The sequence below is a fragment of the Podarcis muralis genome, chromosome 14 (assembly GCF_964188315.1).
Source record: "Podarcis muralis chromosome 14, rPodMur119.hap1.1, whole genome shotgun sequence".
Taxonomy (NCBI): Eukaryota; Metazoa; Chordata; class Lepidosauria; order Squamata; family Lacertidae; genus Podarcis; species Podarcis muralis.
In genome coordinates, this window is record NC_135668.1 from 41780450 (window position 1) to 41795279 (window position 14830).

At 42.0% G+C, this 14830-nt stretch overlaps 1 protein-coding gene across 2 annotated transcripts in view; it reads left to right on the forward strand.

Moving 5' to 3' along the window:
* Nucleotides 1–1680: 1680 nt before the first annotated feature.
* Nucleotides 1681–14830, forward strand: part of VPS35L (VPS35 endosomal protein sorting factor like) — a 90438-nt gene continuing 77288 nt past the window's right edge. Inside the window, exons 1-3 of one of the 2 annotated variants that reach the window (XM_028707140.2) lie at nt 1681–1716; nt 7367–7466; nt 8237–8401. In XM_028707140.2, the coding sequence (XP_028562973.2) occupies nt 1700–1716; nt 7367–7466; nt 8237–8401 (282 nt within the window). In that variant the 5' untranslated portion in view covers nt 1681–1699. Of the gene's footprint in view, nt 1717–1819; nt 1849–7366; nt 7467–8236; nt 8402–14830 lie in introns of those variants that run through there. The other variant, XM_077918518.1, reaches the window with a different exon arrangement.

Below are 14830 nucleotides of genomic sequence, written 5' to 3' on the forward strand. Positions count from 1 at the left end.
AACAACCCCATTCCTAAACAACACCCTGGCCCAAGAGTATAGAACTTCCAGGTGCAGAGGCACCACTGGACTAGGTGGGCCTTTGGTCTAACCCAGCAAAAGGGTACTTTTTATGGGGTTTTTTATGCACACACAGACTCCACAGAGACATTGAGGTACATCTGTTTATTTGCGTCTTTTTTTGCTATGGCACATCTCGTGGAGGGATTCCAAACGCTCCTCCCAGAAGAAAAGGGAAAACATTTATAGCATTCAAAAAAGTTCACAGCATAACATGTCTGGGGTGTTTGCGGTTGTTACGTTATGTATTTTGTGTGTTTATCCTGTAAAAACTGCCACGAGACATTCATATACATTTAATATACATTTAATACATACATTTAATAATATATATATAATATATATCATTGCATATTATACACACACACACACACACACACACACACACTCTTAATAAATGATAATTTTAACAATAATAATAATAATAAATAATAGTATTTTAAGGGCAATTCTTCCCTGCCTGGAGATGGAGAAGGTTGGGACAGCAGGGAATGCAATGTGATGGAATCTTGCTTGGAGCCAAAAGTGACCCGCCTGGGGCAAAATGTCTGTTGAGGCTGACAGCTGAAGAGATGAAAAATGGAGAGGGGAAGAGTGGTGTAGTGGTTAGAGTCCTGGATCAGGAGGACTTGAGAGAGCAGAGTACAAATCCCCACTGGGCCATGAAGCTCACCTAGGACCATGTATGCCAGTAGCATATAAAAGTGGTTGCAACGGATAGGGTGAACTAAGAAAACACGAGGAAAAGAGGGGTTAAAAGGAACCACGGAAAAAGAGGCTAGGAAGTCAATAAATGTTTTTTGATCTTTTGTTGATTATTCAAAATCTTTGAAAGGATTTTTCTTTGTTGTCTCGTTTTTGTTTGATGCTTTGTTGATGCGGAATGTTATCAGAAAAGCAAATAAATAAAATATGGGGGGGGGGGGAATCCTGAAGATGAAAGGAAGGAAACTTCCCACCTCACAAGTAGGAGACCTGTGATGCCAACTGAATCGGACCTTCCTACTTTCGCAGGTTAAAAGGTGGGAACAAAATTTTAAAAATCCTTCCAGTAGAAGTGTGCATGCACACGAAAGCTCATACCAATAACAAACTTAGTTGGTCTCTAAGGTGCTACTGGAAGGATTTTTTAAAATTTTGTTTCGACTACGGCAGACCAACACGGCTACCTACCTGCAGGTAAAAAGGTGGGAGACCTACCTCACAGGGGTGGCATGGGTGGATGAAATAGGCAGAGGAAGAACTATCTATGCCGCTTTTTGTCATCCTCATCCTCATGCTTTATTAAATTTGTTAGTCGCTTTCTCTTGCTCAAGGCAACCCAAAGCGACTGGCAACCAAATGTAATAATAAATAATAATAATAATAATATACAAATTTAATGAATTATTATTATATCACCTGCAAATCTCAGAGCAGTCCACAGCATAAAAAGACAAGATGAAAAACACAGAACACCTACTAAAACGGTGCACTGAAATGCAACGACGAAACGAAACGATTCTGCGCGTCCTGGCGGCTGTCCTGGCACTTGCCCTTCTCAATCATGGCCGCTTGCGCTTCAGCAGAGGAAGCGCCGAGAGGCCTGAGAGGCAGCGGGCGGGGGGGTGGAGCGGCGAGTCAGGTGACGGGAGACAAGATGGCTGCCTTCCCCTGGTAAGGATAGAGGAGCTTCTCTTTCAGATGGAGAGAGAAGCTGAGAGGAGGAGACGGCGGCTTGCGACGGGCAGCTTCCCGCTTTAATTCCCTTTTTGTCTTGCAAGGCTTTGCTGACATGTTTGGGGCGGGGTGGGTTCTTTTTATGAGGTGTCTGGTATTTATTATTATCTTTCATGGCAGGCAGATATGGCACGCCAGGCTCTAATAGGCTATGTGGTGCTTAGCTGTTTAAGTTTAATTTTAATTTTTTAAGTTATTACTGATGGCACGTTTGCAGCTCACTGCCTTTCAGCGACCGCTTTGCTGTGACTCCTTATGCCGCAATAAATTTATTTTAAGCCGTTGTGGCGAGCATGGATTAAAACCCTCACTCAGCTGTGAAGCTCACTGGGTACCCTTAGGCCATTCATTGTCTTTCAGCCTAACCTACCTCGCAGGGTTGTTGTAAAGTTAAAATGGGGAGCGGGCAGAACCCATGCATGCCGTATTGAGCTCCTTAGAGGAATTGTGAGATGTAAATGTAGTGACAAATAAAATATCAGGTGCCATTCTGGAAATCCTTAGCCATGATGAGACAGGCAGAAATCTAAAGGGTGCAGCTCTTGAGAATTGTAGGTGTGATGAGCCGTGTATTTGGAGAAATAAGTGTTTAAAGCCCAAAGAGGCTTCAACAGCAAAGTGGGTCTTGGTATCTTGAAATAAATCAACATTTATTGCAATATATATTTCCTTGGTCTGTAGCCCTCTTCATTGGCTACATTATGTTAGCCTCATTTGGGATGTGTGCTTAGGTGATACATAAAGAGGCATCCTGGTGTAGTGGTTAGTTAGTGTATTCGACTAAGGATGAGGAAAACCCATTTTCAAATCCTCTGTCAGCCTAACCCATTATTTCTGAGGATAAAATGCCCTGATAAAAATGCCATTAAAAACAGAGAAAATCCAAAATAGGATCCAGTGGTAATGAAATACAAAAACGTACAGGTTTGGCCTCTTCATTCAGTGGTGGGATCTGCATGCTGAAGATCCCAGGTTTGGGCCCTGGTATCTCCAGATTACAAGGATCTGGTGTCAGATGATGGAAAAGATTTCTGACTGAAATCCATTCAAAATACTGGACTAGACCAAGGCTGGGGAACCTGTAGCCCTCCAGAAGATGTTCATGCCCTATTCCCATCAACTTCAGCCAGGATAGATAGGGAGTGGTCAATTATGATGGGATTTGTAGTACAATAAAATCTGGTAGGCTACAGGCTCCTCATCTCTGGGTTAGATGGTCATGTAGTCTGATCTAGTATAAGGCAAGCTTCCTGTGTTTCTTTGTTTTTCTCCGCACACAGATGCCTCTGATTTTCACTTGACTTTCTTTATTTCGTAACATTGCATGTACTGACTGCCGACAAAAAGAGAAGTGTTTTCTATTGCGACAACAGAAACACTGCACATTTGAAACAAGATGTATTGTGAGTTCTAACTGGAAACAGAGGTTAGCGCAGGCATACTTGCGAAGTATGTCCATGATGCTGAATCATGGACAATATGCCATACATTCCCTGCACATTGAAATCTAGCATGTCAGGAAGAAGGCTAGGCTAAAGCCCTGTCTAAAGTGAGCAGTTTTACCACCTCAGAAAGAACTGAGAGTACACTTATTTTAGAAGTGTGGGAAGGAGGGCAGGGAGGCACTACACAGTATAACATTTTTTTATTAGTTAATTGAATACTTCAAGGCAGAGATGTGGAAACTGTTGTGTGTTGTAATCCAACAACATCTGGAGGGCCACTACTTTCTCGTTCTTGAGTTAGAGATCTGTGCATTCCTCATGTTAGTTGTTTATCTGCTTTGGAATATATGTGCAATTTAAATATACAGTATATTTTTCTCCAGTCCACTTCCCTTTGGCATCCAGTTGGTGTCGCTGTTGATTTGTATTAGCAATCCACTGTGCCGATTCTCCTGGCCCTTTTTTATTTATTGCAGGAGAGCACAGTGGTAAGAGTACCATATATAAAATAAAGTTGAGGTCTTTGAAATTCAGATAACTTCAAGACGACCACTCCCTTGTGCCTCTTGACTGGAATTACATGGGCCCTGCTGTTCACACAACTGCATACATTTGCCTTATGTTTATAGATGTGTTGAATGTAGAAGGATGGTGCTTGGCTTGATGAATGGGCTGTCTTTGAATTGCAAAGCAAATGGGGATGTTTTCTGCCTGTTAAAGGCTTTAATTAAATTTCCCTTGCAAGTTCCCAGTGAGACAATATTCCAAGTTTTAAATATAGAGTTTGGAGAGTTAAGAAAAATTTGACTCTTCATAGAATCATGGAATTGTAGAGTTGGAAAGGGCCACTAGGGTCACCTAGTCCAACCCCCTGCAGTGCGGGAGTCAGTGTGGTGTAGTGGTTAAGAGCGGTAGACTCGTAATCTGGTGAACCGGGTTCGCTTCCCGCTCCTCCACATGCAGCTGCTGGGTAACCTTGGGCTAGTCACACTTCTCTGAAGTCTCTCAGCCTCACTCACCTCACAGAGTGTTTGTTGTGGGGGAGGAAGGGAAAGGAGAATGTTAGCTGCTTTGAGACTTCTTCGGGTAGTGATAAAGCGGGATATCAAATCCAAACTCCTCTTCTTCTTGTGCCCAACGTGGGGCTATTTGTTGAGTCTCTATAAGGGATGGGGAACCTCCAGATGTTGCTGGACTGCAACTACCATCCTCCTGGTTCTTTGGCCATGTTGGCTGGAGTTGATGGGAGCCGAGTCCATCAACATCTGGAAGACCACATTTTCCCTGCCCCTGGACTATGTTATAGCTGAATTGGGATTTGAACTCTGTTTCATCATGCTATCCAGCAGGAGTGGCTAACCTTTTTTTGGCATGACAGCTTCATTCACTCTTGGCCAATCCTCTGAGGCCTGCGGGCTGCCAGTGAGGGCATTCAGTCCATGTTCTTGTACAGGCACACAGCTTCCTATCCTTGGACATCAGATGAGTAGGTGTGGAGAGGGCGATTTTTATCCCCACCTGACTGCTAGGCCAAGGGAAGAGGTTCAGACTTCTCTTCCTACCCCAGCATTTTGTCCACTTTTCATTTTTTGCCCTTTAGCCGCTGTCAAAACTGGTGATGTATCATGAGACCAGAAGAATTTGCAATTGCTGAGTGGTAATCGCTTTCAAAAGTGTAACATTTACCACTTGCCGACTGGCTTTTAAAATAAAGATTCAGAGTTGAGCCCAATTAAATCATTGTGCTTGTGGAACAACGCTTCCCTTCTCTCCCCTCCTCCTGTGCGTCTCTCAGATTTGCTCTGGGGAGCCTGCCAACCCTCCAGAACAGTTTTGAGGGGGGCAGGGATGTAGGGGAAGGGGTCAGAGGGAGGGGAAATTCAGGTGCATCAGTGAAAGGCATTCCACGAGCACAATTACAATCCAATAATAATACTAACACATAGTAATAATTCTTTGTAACTTTTCAAAGCACTTCATTATCTAGTTGTAATCCTAGAACAATCAAGTAAGCTAAATCAGTACAGTCGTACCTTGGTTTTCGAACAGCTTAGTTCTCAAATGTTTTGGCTCCCGAACGCTGCAAACCTGGAAGTGACTGTTTCGGTTTGTGAACTATTTTTGGAAGCTGAACATCTGATGGGGCTTCCGATTGGCTGCAGGAGCTCCCTGCAGTCAGTCAGAAGCCGCGTTTTGGTTTCCAAACATTTTGGAAGTCGGAGGGACTTCCGAAACGGATTCTGTTTGACTTCCCGTCCCCATCCCATTCCAGATGTTGGGACTGAGGTTAAGTGGGAGTCACTTGGCTTAGGTTTTCTGGTGAGTTCATGGTACATGGAAGGCTGAAACTGAGGACTTCCTGATTCATAGCTCAGCCTCCTGGTCACTGCTACGGCAGCTTTTCAAGATACCATGTAGGTGTTTGCTAGAGTAGATGTTTTTGTGTGTGTGAATCTGGGATTGGTGCACAGGATGACCTAAGTCTAGGATTCTCTTCATTTTACTGTTCACCCGGTAAAAATTAGTCCCTGTATAAGATGTCTGTGCATTCATAGGATACCTTTTAAAAACCAGCCAGTGAGTGCAAAAAAATTGTGCTAGAAGTGGTCTTCTGTTTCTTGTCCCAGGTACCAACACTGTCATGTTACTGTCTCAAACAGGCACAATTTTCTAAAGTCCAGATTGCAATTTGCAGTAGAAACCAGCATTTAAAGTTTTGGCTGTGCGCATTTGCTTTCTGCTGCTGCTTTAGATTCTTCTGAGGTCCAGCAAAAATGCTGTTTCTGTGAAAGGGTGAAGGGAACTCTCTCTCTCTCACCCAAACTCTGTGCTGTTTTAATTGTGAAAGTCCTTACAAATGCTAATAAGCTCAAGGGGCCAGCAAAGTAGCAGAAGTGTGGGGAAAACATTGAGAATAGTGCATTCAAGTGAATATTTATGCACAGGGCAGGCAGGAAACTGGAGATTAAGAAATGTAGGGAGACAGGCATGAGCATCCTTCACTGGGTTCTTTTTCTCCTCCCTTTACAATGTCTCATTAGGTTGTAAAGCCGGTCCTTTCAGTAGCACTGCTGGGTTGTCTCATTCAATTGGCCTTCAAAGTTGCACAGTCGGTTGGTGGCTGAGTCTTTGTCGAATGCTTTTTTAGAATAAGTGTTGTCTCGGCTTAGAAGAGTTGTGAAAATGCAGTTGATTTGCAGGACATGACTGGCAGGTTATTTCCCCCAGTTTTTTTCACCTGAAGTTTATGCCAGCTAAAAATAAGCAGCAGATTTGTAATGTGATGGATTTCACAGTTGATAAAGACAACAATAGAAGGAATCTTTGCAGCTTCTTTTGTTTGATTGAAGCACTGGCAGTTCCTCTGTTTGATGCCTTCGAATGATGAGAAAAGTGTAAGAGATGACAGACAAAAGGAAGTATTCCTTTAGAAATGGAAACTAAGCAATAGAAAGGACTGTCAGTGGCACACAAGCACAAATGACTTTATAAAACAAGAGTGGGGAACTGGATCTGGCCGGTGGGATCTGTTCAGTGCCAGATATGCAGGTCTAATAGATGGCTGTCCAGCCTTTGCCTGAAGACCTCCAGTGAGGAAGAGCTCACCACCCCACGGGTCATTTATTCCACTGTCAAGCTGCTACTCTTGTCAATAAGTTTATCCTGATGTTCAGCTGAAATCTGCCCCCCTGTAACTTGCACCCATTCGGATGGGAGTATCTCGAGGTCTCTATCATGTCATGTTAGTTTGATCCTCAGTCTCTATGCCATGTGCTGCTCTGAGCATCTTCTTGTGGGAAAATGTGGCTTGTAAACACAACACACAAACTTTGATCCTCCTCCGAAATGCTTCCATAGGGAGCTACCAGCAGTGGGTACCATAGCTGAGTGACATGTCCTCCTCCTTTTTTGCACAGAATGATGGAGTTAGGTCAGTGTTATAAACTGAGATATGAAAGCCAGGAGCTAAATGGCACCTTAAACTTGAGTTAGGGATACAACAATGGAATGTCTAGGTGCATTTTTTTTAAGAGATATCACATTTTCTTGTGATTTTCTTCTCCAAAAACTGTTGCACGTGAATGCTCAGCGTGTGCTTCCAAATCTCAGTTCTATAAGTTCTTTATGCTTTTCTCCTTCAGGCATGCTAGATCAAGAAACTACGAACGTGAATTGGAATCATGCAGGCTGGAAAGTGTGTCTGTGGATTTTGGAGACTACCATCCACTCAAACCCATTACAGTAGGTTTCCTTTGCAACCTTTCAACAGTCCTGTGTAGCCATGTTGGTCCAGAAGACTGGGGACAAACTAATGAACAGACCCTTCTTGGTTCTCATGCTGATTCTCTGGAATGGGCCCATCTCTATGTACCTTCTAGCACTTGATGGAATAAGCCTTTCTTCTTTAAGGAAGACTTTGGGAAAAGGGGAACTGTGCACCATTTGTGCAGTTTAGAATTTTCAGTTTTCTAGTTGTGAGATGTGGATTTGATTCGTACAGCTAGAGCCCTGATTTACTTCCTTAATCTTGTGCACAGTTAGACTGTGCCTAGAACTAGTTCATTTCTTCACCATTGTATTCCTAAATTGGGGTTGGGCAACATGGTAGAGCTTTTGGATAACAACTCCCGTCAGTCCTTGCCAGCATGGGGAAAGGTCAGGGATGATGGGAATTGTAGTAACTAACATCAGTAGTGCATCACATTGACTACCCCTACCTAAAGCAATGGACTTAGGCATGCAAAACTCAGTTTAGAGGATTGCAGCTTCAGCCTGCAATTCTGTATGCACATATCTGGGTGTAAGTCCTATTGAACGTAGTGGGACTTGCTTCTGAGTAGACAGTTGTACAGTCGCACGGCCTTGGTGCAAGTTAGCAGTTTACGGCTGCATTTGTATGCACACTTATCTTGGAGTAAGCCTTATTAAAATAAGCAAGGCTGGGTAAATGTGCAAAGAATAGTCTTGTTAGTATCTGGCGCTCCTTCTGACTATTATTATGTATTCCTCAGGTAATGGAATCAAAGACAAAGAAATTAGGCCGCAAAGGAAGCACTTCCTCTACTTCCTCCTCCTCTTCCAGTTCAATGATGGATCCCCTGAGCAGCGTGTTGGACGGCACTGATCCTTTGTCATTGTTTGCTGCAACTGCAGATCCCCTGCTGACTGCAACTACGGTAACATTCTTGTCGCATTGACTAGATCCTTGTGAGCCTGCCTGCCTGCCTGCAGCTCTGCTCTGTGGCCTGTAATGGAATGATGATGGATTGAGGAAGGGCCATAGCTCAGAGGTAGAGCATCTGCCTTGGGTACAGAAGGTTCCAGGTTCAATTCCTGGCATCTCCAAGCAGGGCTGGGCTGGGGAAAACCCCTGCTTGAATCCCTGGAGAGTCACCTGCTGGTCAATGTAGATGATGATGATGATGATAACAACAACAACAACAACAACAACAACAACAACAACAATTTATTATTATTTATACCCCGCCCATCTGGCTGGGTTTCCCCAGCCACTCTGAGCTAGATAAACCAGTGGCCTGACACAATATCAGGCAGCTTCCTTTGCTCTGAAGCAGGGATTGGGCTTTTTTGGTGGTGGCCCTGAACTTACAGAATCTATTTCATGTTCCTTCAGCATTGTTCGTTTTAAAAAGGTTTTTGTTCATTTTTATGAAACAGTATGCTTTTTATTCAAGTTGCATTTTTTTTAAAAATTTTTTTTTATTAAGTTTCATTTAATGCATACACATATCACAGGTAAGTAAATATAGAAAAAGAAAAGGAAAAAAGAAAGATTAAAAGAGAGAAAAAGGTAAGAAAAAAAACAAGATAACATACAAATTGACTTCCATCCCTCTTGACTCTGGATTCCTAATTTTTCCAAGATTCTATCTTTACAGCTGTTTTTTGTTTAATAACTTGAAACATCGAAAGTTTTATAATAAACCAACTATATTTGATACGTTTTCATAATTTCCTTCTATATATGTCATAAATTTAGCCCAATCATCCCTTAACTTTGTATTCTTTTGGTTTCTGATTTTCTGCGTCATATTTGCCAATTCAAAGAAGTCATATAGCTTATTTTGCCATTCCATCATCGTTGGGGTGCTCGTGCTTTTCCATTTTTGAGCAATTAGCAGTCTGGCCGCTGCTGTTGAGTACTGGAACAAAATTACATCTTCTTTCTTAATCTCCTCTCCTATGATGCCTAATAGAAAGGCCTCTGGTCTTTTTAAAAATGTGTATTTTAATATTTTTTTTAGCTCGTTATATATGGTATCCCAGAATTTTTTAATATCATCGCAGGCCCACCACATATGCATGAAATTACCCTCCTTTACTTTACACCTCCAGCAGGCCCCGCTGCCAATCTTGTATATCCTATTCAGTTTTTCTGGTGTTAGATACCATCTGTGAATCATCTTTTCTATGTTTTCCCTGATTGCGGCACACGCCGTAAATTTTATTCCCTTCTCCCACAGTTTTGACCACTGCTCATAGGCTATGCTATGTCCTAGATCTATCGCCCATTTAACCATGACTTCTTTGATCTCCTCGTCTTTTGTGTCCCACTCCAATAAAATATTGTACATTTTAGATAGTAATTTAGAGTTACCTTCAATTATTTCAATCTGAAATTTCGATTTTTTTTCATTCATTCCAATTTTTTTATCTTCCGCCCATATGGCATTGATTTGATAGTACTGTAGCCAAACTGTCAGTTTTCCCTCCAGCTCCTCATATGGTCTTAATTTCCACGTGTCCTCCGATCTTACCAGTAAGTCCTCATATGTTAAATTCTTTGCTCCCGTATTTGTATTTTTAGTTGTTATAATATTAAAAGGGGACAGCCACCAAGGGGTTCGCCATTCCAGTAATTTTTTATTCCTATTCCAGGCTTCATACAAGGGGCCTCTAATAATATGATTCGAAAATCCCCTATGCACTTTCCCTTTATTCTGCCATAGATAGGCATGCCAGCCGTATCTATTGTCCGCCCCTTCCAGGTCCAGTAGATCGCTATTTTCTAGAGTGATCCACTCTTTCACCCAGCATAAACATGCGGCTTCATGGTATAACTTTAAGTTTGGAACAGCGAGGCCCCCTCTTTCTTTTCGGTCCGTAAGAATTTTAAATCTGATCCTTGGTCTTTTCCCCTGCCAGATGAATCTGGAGAGAGTCCGTTGCCAATCTTTAAACAATTTAGTCCCCCTAATTATTGGAATATTTTGAAAAAGGAACAACATCTTAGGAAGTACGACCATCTTTATCGCCTCCATCCTGCCCAACCATGATAAATTGACTCTATTCCAAACATCGAAATCCCTTTTGATCTCTTTCCAGACTGCCGAGTAGTTGTCTTCAATTAAGTTTATGTTTTTTGATGTAAGCCAGATTCCTAAATATTTTATTTTTTTTGCGATTTTTATTCCGAATTTCCTTTCTAGTTCTTCTTTTTCATCACTTTTCAGATTTTTTGTCAGCATTTTTGTCTTCAGTTTGTTTAGTTTAAAACCGGATAGCTTGCCATATTCCTCCATGATCTCTAATGCTTTGCCAATACTCTCTCGGGGTTCTTCCAGGGATAATATCAGGTCATCTGCGTAGGCCTTTAGTTTAAATTCCTTCAAACCTATTCTAATCCCTCGTATCTCAGACACGGTTCTAATTTTATTCGCCAATATTTCTAAAACCATAATAAATAGAAGCGGGGAGAGAGGGCAACCCTTTCTTGTTCCCTTTTCTATCTTAAATTGGTTTGTTAAATTGTTATTTATTACCAATTTGGCCGATTGGGTTGAATATATAGCTTGTATTCCTTTCAGAAAGTCGCCCTCTATCCCCGCCTTCTCCAAACATTTTATCATAAACATCCATGATACGTTGTCGAACGCCTTTTCGGCGTCCACAAACATCAATACTGCCGGTACATTGTTATTGATCTCCAGGTACTCAATTAAATTTATGACATGTCTAACATTATCCTTCAAAAACCTGTTCGGCAAAAAACCGGCCTGATCCTTGTGGATTAATTCCGTTAGATGTTTTTTCAACCTGTTTGCCATTATGTCCGCAAATATTTTATAGTCATTATTTAATAAGGATATTGGCCTATAATTTTTGATATTTAAATTGTCAGTGTCCGATTTTGGAATTAAGGTTATAAAAGCCTCCCGCCATGACTCCGGTATTTTTCCATCCTTTAAAATATCATTCATAACCTCACAGAGGACTGGCGCAAGTTGGTTTCCTAGGACTTTGTAGTATTTTGCTGATAAGCCATCCGGACCTGGAGTCTTCCCCGATTTCATTCTTTTAATTGCATTCTGGATCTCCTCTATATTTATGGGTTTGTTTAGCTGTATTTTCTCTTCGGCCGTTAAAGTCCTCCCTTCACAGTTCTCTAAGTATTCTTCTATTAGGGTTGTGTCCTCCTCTCCTTTTTTATATAGCCCTTCATAGAACTCCAGAAAATTTTTTTGTATCTTTTTTGGATCTTCTACTATTTCTTCTTCTACTTTTATTTTGTTTATCACGCTTTGCTTTTGTCTTTTCCTCAGTTGCCACGCTAATAATTTTCCAATTTTGTTGGCTGATTCAAAATATCTTTGTCTCATTAACCTGATTTTCCATTCAATTTCTTGGCTCACTAACATCGAATATTGTGTCTGTAGTAATTTAATTGCTTGTATGCTTTGTGTGTCTTTTGGGTTCTCTGTCAGTTTTTTCTCTAGCTGCCTTATATGATTGAGGATCTCTTCTTTCTTTTGTTGCCTTAATTTCTTTTTGTAACTGTTCTGCTGAATGAAGAAGCCCCTCAGCACCGCCTTACTGGCGTCCCAGGTTATTTCTGAGCTCACTCCTGTGTTAAGATTCAGTTCAAAGTAATCTTTTAAAGTGGCTTTTGCTTTTCCGATGACTTCCTCGTCCTCTAGAAGTTGTTCATTTAGTCTCCATCTAAAGCCTCCTTTTAATTCACTTTTTAATTCCAATGTTATTGAATTGTGGTCTGAGAGAGTTCTCGGGTGAATTTCACATTTCGTAGCTCTTAGGGAGAGTTCTCTCGACGTCCAAATTTGGTCTATTCTGCCCCAGCTCTTATGTACTTCTGAGAAGAAGGTAAACTGCTTTTCTATTGGATGTTTATATCTCCAAATGTCTATTAAGTCCATGTTTTCTTCCAAGTCTTGGAAAGACTTTGGCAGCTTCCCTTGGTTCTTTTTCCCCTTTTCTGTTTGTCTATCAATTTCTGGGATTGGCACCGCATTAAAATCTCCCAGCAGTATCGTCCTGTTGTTTTCTAGTTCTATTAAAACTTGTTCTAATTTTTTGAAAAACTCTGGCTTGTTCGAATTTGGGGCGTATATGTTTACCACATTAATTTTTCCCCCCTGGAAGCTGATTTGTACCCCCAATATCCTTCCTTCTTCATCCTTATAAATCAGTTTAGGTTCCCATTTTTCTTTAACATATGTTACTACTCCTTTTTTTTTCTCTACCGTGGAGCTTATAAATTCCATTCCTAGCTTTCTATTTATTAATACACGATTGTGCTTTTTGGCTACATGAGTCTCTTGTATACAGATTATGTCCAATTTTTTCTTTTTCAAAACATTTACAACTTTATTCCTTTTCGCTTTGTCATTCACGCCATTTACATTCCATGTTAGAATTTTTAGATTCATTCTTGTTTACTTACTTATAAAACAGTAGTTTGCGGATTTAAGTTTCAGTTAGTTTAGATTCGAGTGGTTTTACTTTCTGTTTCTTCACCCTCTGCTCCCTCCGCTCCCTCCCCCCCCTCTCCCCCCGAGTCCCCCCCCCAAACCCGCACCGTCTCCCCCGCCCCCACCCCCATCCCCGCCCCCATGTACCTCTCCCGTCCCACCAAGTTCTCTCTCATATCTTCGTAGAAACTTCCTGATTTCCTGACTTTCAGCAATTTTAAATCTTTTTTCTTTGTAAAAAAAGGAGATCCCTTCTGGGAACTCCCATCTATGTTGAATGCCATTCTTCCTTAGGATATTTACTAACTGTTTGTAGCCCTCTCTCTTGCGAAGGAGTCTGATTGGAATTTCTTTGAAAATGATGATTGGTCTTCCATCTATCACCAGTTTCTTCTGGTAACTTTCTCTCTCTCAAGTTGCATTTTTTTAATGCTCTACTTTAGATCAGATTCTACTGTCCACCTTAGTATATATGCATATTTGTTTAACTGATAGTGTCTTTTATATTTCATATTTAGTTGCAAACACACACACACACATATATATGCAATACTGCTCCTGAACCAGGTATCAAGGCGATGTACATCACAACATCAAACGCATTCAGGAAACAATTAGAAACCGACAGAGAATCACTGAGCAGAAAAAGAAATTAAGAATTTAGCAAATGCTTGAGCGAACAAAAGTATATTTAATTGCCAGCAAAAAAGCATACTGCTGGGAGAAGGTTGTTTCATAATGTGAGCTGGAAATGTCTGAGAATGTCCTCGTTCTGCTTGCCATCTGGTGGCTCAAAGCAGGCCTTGGCCACCACCAAGAGAGGTGCTTTCAAAGCTCTTGGTAGGCAGGAAGGTTCATCTGGCTGTTTCACCATTGCATACTGCCTTGTGCCGGTTCTCATGTCCTGAAAGGTGGCTTAATAAATATTTTGCTAGTAGCAGATGCACAAATAATAGACCGTGTTTCTGCAGGCATTGCTAGGATGTGTATCATTAGTTATCCGTGTTCAGGGGTGGGGAACCTCTGACCCTGCGTGTCAGGCTGGAGGAATCCTCTCCCTCCCCCCTGATGGCACTGAGAATCAGGGAGGAAACAAGAAAGTTCTTATGATTTATTCAGGTATCATGGTGAAAGACAAAGAAATCCAATCATTCCTCCATGATGGAGTTGCTCGCACTGAGCTCCTCCTCTCTTCCCTTCTAACAACAACACCTGCTTCTACGGCGTCTGCCTGTGGCCAACTGTGGTTGTGCCCTTTGTTCTTGCACCGTTAACGAATCCCACGCTTTGGGAGAAGGGGGGTCGGTTATGCTGTCCAGTGACATGTCAGCTAGCGGCTCTGTCTCCTCCTCCTTCTAACACAGCATAACTCTGCTGTTCTCCTGTCTCTGAGCTGCTATCTTCCTCAAAGCCCTGCTATAATTCGAGACTGCCTTCCTCTTCCCTGGAAGCTACAGGCAAAGGTGGGGGGGGGGAGGGCAACCTCCACCACTCCTCCGCTTCACTCCAGTCACTGACACAGGGCCCAAACGTGGCCCTCTGGGTGTCTCCACCTGGCCCTTGGAACTCTTCCCAGGCCACACCCACTTACTGGTCCTGCTCCACATCCTGAGTGTATTTGCCTGCCTGGAATGTGTGTGCTTGAGCCAGGATAATGTCTGTCGCTTGCCTGGAGGACAAAGAGGGCTGTGCAAGTGTGTTTAAGAGCCAGCCTACTGCAAGAAGATAGAATTTGCATCCCTTGCTCTACCCACATTTGCCTCTGGCCCTGCCCAGCACGGGTGTGTCTGTAAACTGAATGCCACCCTTGCCCTGAAAAATATGGGTGAGATTTATCAGTATTTTTAAATGATGAAATAAGCCTTTACAACAACA